Source organism: Nansenia antarctica (genome assembly GCF_963989245.1).
Source record: "Nansenia antarctica genome assembly, chromosome: 2".
Lineage (NCBI taxonomy): Eukaryota > Metazoa > Chordata > Actinopteri > Argentiniformes > Microstomatidae > Nansenia > Nansenia antarctica.
In genome coordinates this window covers 27,780,497-27,787,483 of record NC_137675.1, presented here as the reverse complement: position 1 = coordinate 27,787,483, position 6,987 = coordinate 27,780,497, and the positions used below count along the sequence as shown (strand labels likewise).

General features: G+C 47.8%; 1 protein-coding gene across 1 annotated transcript in view; it reads left to right on the top strand.

The window, feature by feature from the left end:
* Window positions 1-4,995, top strand: part of cc2d1a (coiled-coil and C2 domain containing 1A) — a gene marked incomplete at its 5' end in the record, with an annotated part of 28,383 nt that extends 23,388 nt beyond the window's left edge. Inside the window, one exon of the mRNA XM_080522924.1 lies at window positions 4,804-4,995. Within this exon, the coding sequence (XP_080379050.1) occupies window positions 4,804-4,836 (33 nt within the window). The 3' untranslated portion in view covers window positions 4,837-4,995. The remainder of the gene's footprint in view (window positions 1-4,803) is intronic.
* Window positions 4,996-6,987: the final 1,992 nt, after the last annotated feature.

Here is a 6,987-nt window from a genome sequence, read left to right as displayed (position 1 = left end):
TGCCCAGCTGCTCCACCTCATCCCTGTACGCCACCTCGTCCCCCCCCCCCGAGATGCAGCCCACCACGGTGGTGTCGTCTGCAAACTTTACGATGGAGTTGCTGGGGTGGACGGGGGTGAAGTCGTAGGTGTAGAGGTTGTAGAGGATGGGGCTTAGCACGCAGCCCTGGGGGGACCCAGTTCTGAGTCTGAGGGCTGTGGAGGTGTGGGAGCCCACCCGCACCCTCTGGGGGCGGTCAGACAGGAAGTCCTTGATCCATGCACAGATGGAGTGTGATAGTCCCAGGTCTAGTAGTTTGGTCACTAGCCTGTCTGGAAGGATGGTGTTGAAGGCAGAGCTGAAGTCCACAAAGAGCAGTCTCGCGTAGCTGTTCCCCCTCTCCAGGTGGGATAGAGTGGAGTGGAGAGTCGTCGTGATGGCGTCCTCTGTGGACCTGTGGGCTCTGTAGGTGAACTGGTATGGATCCAGGTTGGGCGGGAGGCGTGTGACTATGTGGGCCCGGACCAGTTTCTCGAAGCACTTCATGATGATTGGTGTGAGTGCCACCGGGCGGTAGTCGTTTAGGCAGCTCACCGTGCTTTTCTTCGGGACTGGGATGATAGTTGAGGTTTTCAGGCAGGGTGGGATGGTGGCCTGGGACAGGGACTGGTTGAAGATGTTGGTGAAAACCCCGGCCAGCTGGTCGGCGCAGTCCCTCAGCACCCGTCCCAGGACGCCATCCGGCCCTGAGGCTTTTCTGGGGTCCACCGCCTTCAGCACGCGTCTCACTTCATGCTCTGTGAGGGTGAGGCTGCTGAGAGCTGGAGAGAGTGGTGTTTGTGTTGTGGTTACCTCCGTTCGCCCCTCGTCGAACCGGGCGTAGAAGGAGTTCAGCTTTTCCGCCAGCAGGGGGTCGTCCTCCGCGGCTGTGAGCCTGTTGGCTCTGAAGTTTGTCATGTGCTGAACCCCCTGCCACACCCGCCTGGAGTCGTTGCTCAGGAAGCATTCCTCAATCTTCTCTCTGTGGTCTGCCTTGGCCTCCCGGATGCCACGTTTTAGGTTAGCCCTGGTGGTGCTGTACAGCAGTGTGTCCTTCGCTGAGTAGGCGTTGTCCCTCTCCTTGAGCAGTTTTCGGACCTTCTCAGTCATCCATGGCTTCGTGTTGGGGTAGACCCGGACACGTTTGTCCACGGTGGCTGAGTTGGTGCAGTTCACTATGTGGTTCAGAACCGACGACGTGAACTGTTCCAGGTCCTCATGCTCATATTCCTGCCATGAGGTGTCATTCAGGCAGATCTGCAGTGGAGCGGACCCTGCTGGCCAGGTTCTGACAGTCTTAGTGGTGATGGGAGCACTTTTCCTCATGGGAGTGTAGGCTGGGATCAGGAGGATTGACACGTGGTCAGACATGCCTAGATGAGCTAGCGGTCTAGCCTTGTAAGCAAGCTTGATGTTGGTGTATACCTTGTCCAGTGTGTTATCTCCTCTTGTTGCACATTTAACATGCTGATAGAACTTTGGTAGTACTACCTTCAGGTCAGCATGATTAAAATCCCCCGCGATAATGTGTACTGCCTGAGGATCCGCGCTCTGTCCACCACTGATGACGTCATGTAGCCGCGCCAATGCTAAGCTAGCATCCGCGCTTGGTGCAATGTATACTGCTGTTATGTACACCGCGTTGAATTCCCTCGGGAGGTATGTGGGTCGGCATTTAACAGTCAAGTATTCCAGGTCTGGGGAGCAGTGGCTACTTACAGTTTTCGTGTTTAAGCACCAGCTGTCCTGCGTAGATATGATCAGGCCGCCTCCGCGCGTCTTCTCGCTAAGCAATGTCCGGTCGGCTCGGTGTAAGGAGCGGCCTTGTAGCGCTGCGCGACCGCAGAGTCGATGATGGAGTCGTTGAGCCAGGTCTCTGTGAGAATAATCACATAGCTATCCCCCACGGTGTTGTTGGAAGCAACCTGCAGTCTCAGTTCGTCCATCTTGTTAGCGAGGGATCTTACGTTGGAGAGGAATATACTCAGCAAAGCTGGCTTATCCGGGCTTCTCCTCAGCCTAGCTAGCAGGCCTCCCCTGCGGCCTCGGCGTTGTTTACGGTCTCGACGCCGACGTTTGCGTCTGAGGGACGGGATTGTGTACCATTGTTCTCCCGGTAAGCGAGCTATGTCGAGTGGGATCTTTTGCTGCTTCAGGAATTCCGCTGTTACTGTCTTCTCGTTTTGCGCACCAACTTCTAGTAAGTCTAGTCTGCTGTAGGTACTATTTACACAACAGTTCCCTATAAGTACTGACATAAAAATGTACATACAAATGTATTTAAAAACGCTTAAAAGCACCGACGTCGCGAGCCCTACCTTGGCAGGCAGAGTAAATTCGGTCAAAATGAATGCCTTACCCAGATTCTTATATTTATTCCAAGGCATTGATTTTGACCGAATTTACTCTGCCTGCCAAGGACAAGTGAAGAGCATCCCATCTCTGAAGGTCAGATCTTCCAAACCTTCTTTTCTATTATTGGGCCGCTAACATACAGAAAGTCGTCCACTGGACTCACTCTTCAGATGCGGGCTGGTGCCTGATGGAGGCAAAGTCTTGTTCCTCATCCTCTCTTCACGCCCTGGTCACATCTAAGATGCCATTATCTCCCTCTAAATACACCAACAGTGCAGTTGTTGTTTCTACTCTCCGAATATGGTCCCAGTTTAGAGCACATTTCAAACTTCAAAGCTTTTCAATCCAGAGTCCAATATGTCACAACCACCTCTTTATTCCAGCGAAGCAAGATGTAACTTTTTCTCTTTGGCAACAGGTGGGCCTTGTAAAATGTAGAGACCTATACAGTACATAGATGGCATATTTGCAAACTTTCGTGACCTCTCAAATAAATTCCATCTACCTAACTCGAACCTCTTTCGCTATTTCCAGATTCGCTATGACACAATCCTCGATACTCCCACCAGTCAAAAAGGTAATATATCGAGACTCTATGTCTATGACATCATAATGTCCCTTAAAGGAGAGTCAATTCATAAGATTAGAACAATCTGGGAGGAAGAACTTGGTCAACAAATAGCGGATGAAACATGGAACAATGCATTAGACAGAGTGAATAGGAGCACCTCTTGTGCCCGACTTGGACTTATACAATTTAAAGTTCTTCATCTTGTCCATTTCAGTAAACACAGACTATCCAAAATATTCCCTGAGCTTAACGATATTTGTGATCGGTGTCACAATGCCCCAGCAGACCTTACCCATATGTTTTGGACCTGTCCTCAACTGACTGGATATTGGTCAAATTTCTTTAAAATTATGTCCGAGGCACTGGGTATTGATGTACGACCGAATGCCTTGACTGCCATCTTCGGGGTTTCAGAGGGCGATCGACTGACTAACATCCAAAAGAATAGCATGTCTTTTGCTTCCCTATTGGCTCGGAGGAGAATACTGCTTGATTGGAAACCGCCCACAGTCTCAGCATGGCTGAGAGACCTAATGCTATATCTTAAATTAGAAAAAATTAAATACACAATTGGAGGTTCCACAAGCAAATGTTATTCTACATGGGGCTCTGTGTTGGCATATTTTGATTAGGGATGCTCCGATCTGGATTTTTGGGGCCGATACCGATCACCGATTTTTTTCCTCAAGATCAACCGATACCGATACATAACTGTAGGCCTACTGACTGGATAGCCTACATATTTTTTGCTTTTTAGACAAAAGTTTTGATCCATTAGGCACCAAGCAAACGCAGACCCATTTTTATGGCATAGTAAAAGTCTGGCCTATCACCCAGTTAGGGCCTGAAGCCCAAGTCAGTCGATATGGCTGTATAAAAGACATCATAAACGTGGCCTTCATGGTTTACATACTGTTACGTCCTCCTATGTTTTCTGTTCAGTTATCTGTCTTCCCCAGAAAAAAAAGAAGAAAAAAGATCGGTTTTGCGATCGGCCATTTTTGCCGATCACCGATCGAGTCATTTGGAGTGAAATCGGCCGATTTAAATCGGTGGCCGATAAATCGGAGCATCCCTAATTTTGATGGTCTTAAGACTCCCTGAAGTTCCAACCTGAGGGATGCAGGCTTCTGACCTGTCACCTCTCTAGTGTTGGTCCATGTAATGTTGTGACGACCTGTCTCTGTAGATCTACATCCTGTATGTACTGTCTTGGTAGTTACCTGGTTGCAGCTGTGATACAAAGGCATCATTATTGTCCAGTGTGAACATGTATTTTAATCTATTTTCTTTTTCTTTTTTTAATGTTATTACTATGCTAATGTAACTTTAGGGATCTGCAGGAAATGTTTGGGGTTGGGTGGGGGGGTGGGCAGAAATATGTAAAAAAAAAAAAAACATGTTTAATCATATTGTATTGTGTAACTTTTGAATAAAAATACTTGGAAAAAAAAAAGAAGTACATTTAGAAGAACATTTAGTAGTACATTTAGAAGTACATATAGAAGAACATTTAGAAGAACATTTAGTAGTACATTTAGTAGTACATTTAGAAGAACATTTAGTAGTACATTTAGAAGTACATATAGAAGAACATTTAGAAGAACATTTAGTAGTACATTTAGAAGTACATATAGAAGTACATATAGAAGAACATTTAGTAGTACATTTAGAAGTACATATAGAAGTACATTTAGCTGTAAATTCAGGAGTAGTGCATTTAGTTTCTATCCTATAGTATGTAAGTGCGATGCTATATCTTTGACTGATCCATTCCTGTTTCTCTCTCTCTCCCTGTCTCTCTCTCTCTCACCCTCCTTCCCCACCTCCTTCCCCTATCCCCCTCTCCGCCCCCCAGATGGAATCATTGAAGAGGAGACGGACGGTGTGAGAGGAGAGGAAGAGAGGGACCGGAGGAGAGGAAGAGAGGGACCGGAGGAGAGGAAGGGAGGGACCAGAGGAGAGGAAGAGAGGGACCAGAGAGTTGGCTAATGTACTGTTATGTTGTTATGTTGTTCTTCCCCACACACACACACACACACACACACACACACACTTTAACATGCAGGGGGCATCATGATCCTCCCCCCCCCTCTCTCTCTCCTCAGCTAACGCACTGAAATCTATTTAGGTTTATTTTATTTTATTTTAAATGTGTCATTTGGGTTTGTGTTCATGAAGCGGGTGTGATGATAAGGGAGCCTTGCACGGGGACGTGGGTGGTGGTGGTGGTATGGCAGGGGGAGGGATGTCATGGAGATGTTACCCTGGGCGGGGCAGACGAGGGGTTATTTGCATTTCAAACAAAAACAAAAACACTACCGACATTAACAGAACCCTGCCTCCAGAAAACTTTCATGCTCACTTTGTACTTTTCTCTCTCTCTCTCTCATCTCTCTCTCTCTCACTTCTCCCTCTCTCTCTCTCTCTCTCTCATCTCTCTCTCTCTCTCACTTCTCCCTCTCTCTCTCTCTCTCTCATCTCCCTCTCTCTCTCTCTCACTTCTCCCTCTCTCTCTCTCTCATCTCCCTCTCTCTCTCACTTCTCCCTCTCTCTCTCATCTCCCTCTCTCTCTCACTTCTCCCTCTCTCTCTCTCTCTCTCTCATACTTTTCTCTCTCTCTCTCATACTTCTCCCTCTCTCTCTCTCTCTCACTCTCTCTCATCTCCCTCTCTCTCACTTCTCCCTCTCCCTCTCTCTCTTCTCCCTCTCTGTTCAGTCCCTTTAGGGAATAGTGTGTGTCTGTTTGAGTGTGTGTGTGTGTGTGTATGTGTGCGTGTCTGTGTCTGTTTGAGTGTGAGTGAGCGTGCGTGTGTGTATCTATGAACGCGTTCGTGTTACTCCTGGTCGAGTGTGTCTTAAACTGTCTCAACATATTGTGTGTGTGTGTGTGTGTGTGTGTGTGTGTGTGTGTGTGTGTGTGTGTGTGTGAGAGATTAATCTAATCTGGCAGCTCCACTATTCCCAGATTACAGTAATCTTCCCCGTTTGGTGCCGTGTGATATGGGAGGGAAAACAAGACTCTGGGGTGCACATGTCCCCTAATGAAGGATTAGAGCTGGTCGCCACGGAGACGAGGGAGAGGGAGAGGGGGAGACAGAGAGAGGAAGAGGGAGAGGGAGACAGAGAGAGGAATCACCCAGAGGGGTTAAATAGAGATGAGGTTTTACCACAGTATGTGAACATGGTGTCAGTGTGTAGTCATAGAATTAATGGGCTTTATTTCTCTGTCCCTTCTATCTCTTCTATCTCTCCGGGGAGTGTGTGTGTGGGGGGGGGGGGTATGATGGGCTCACTTCTATTTCCTTCTATTTCACACAGGTTTAGCCCATTGTGATGTCATCAGAATGTTTGAGATGACATGCCCCCCCCCCTCAGCTCCTCCCGTGATGTCATCAGTTAGGTCATGCAACAGCAGGCATCTGTGTGTGATGTCATCAACGAGGGTCATGCAACAGCAGAGAAAACCCTTTTTTTAAGGGTGTCGTCAGAATGTAAAAACATTTTTTAAAAAGAAGGAAGATGTTGCCATGGGTGATCTGATTGATGACATCACAATGGCCCTGTTCCCCCCCCCCCCCCCCCCTCTAACTGATGAGGTCACCACCCGGGTCGTTGTTGTTGTCCTTTGTTGACACTCTCTTATTGATGAGACCACGGTCCATGGTAAAGCAAGGTGCGTAAAACTATCCTCACTTCTGAAAAGGGCTAAAAACAATACACTACTGGCTCTAATACCATGTTCAAATACTACATTCCCCATCCCAGATGTGTTGGTGTGCAGGGTTGCCAGATGGGCTGGTTTTTGGTGGATTTAGCTTTTTTTTGTTACTTTGGTTAGGCTGGAAATTGTCAATCCCATCTGGCAACCCTGTTGGTGTGTTCCCACAGACTTCAGACCGTGTCTGTGTTTAGAGGGGTGTTCCAGAGCCAACGTGTGAGTGCTTTCTGATGTTTGTGAGCTTTATTCTGACTCGTGGGTCAGAAGTGATCATCTGTAGCTCGTCCTAACTTCATCCTCCCCCAGCGGCAGACTGTTTGA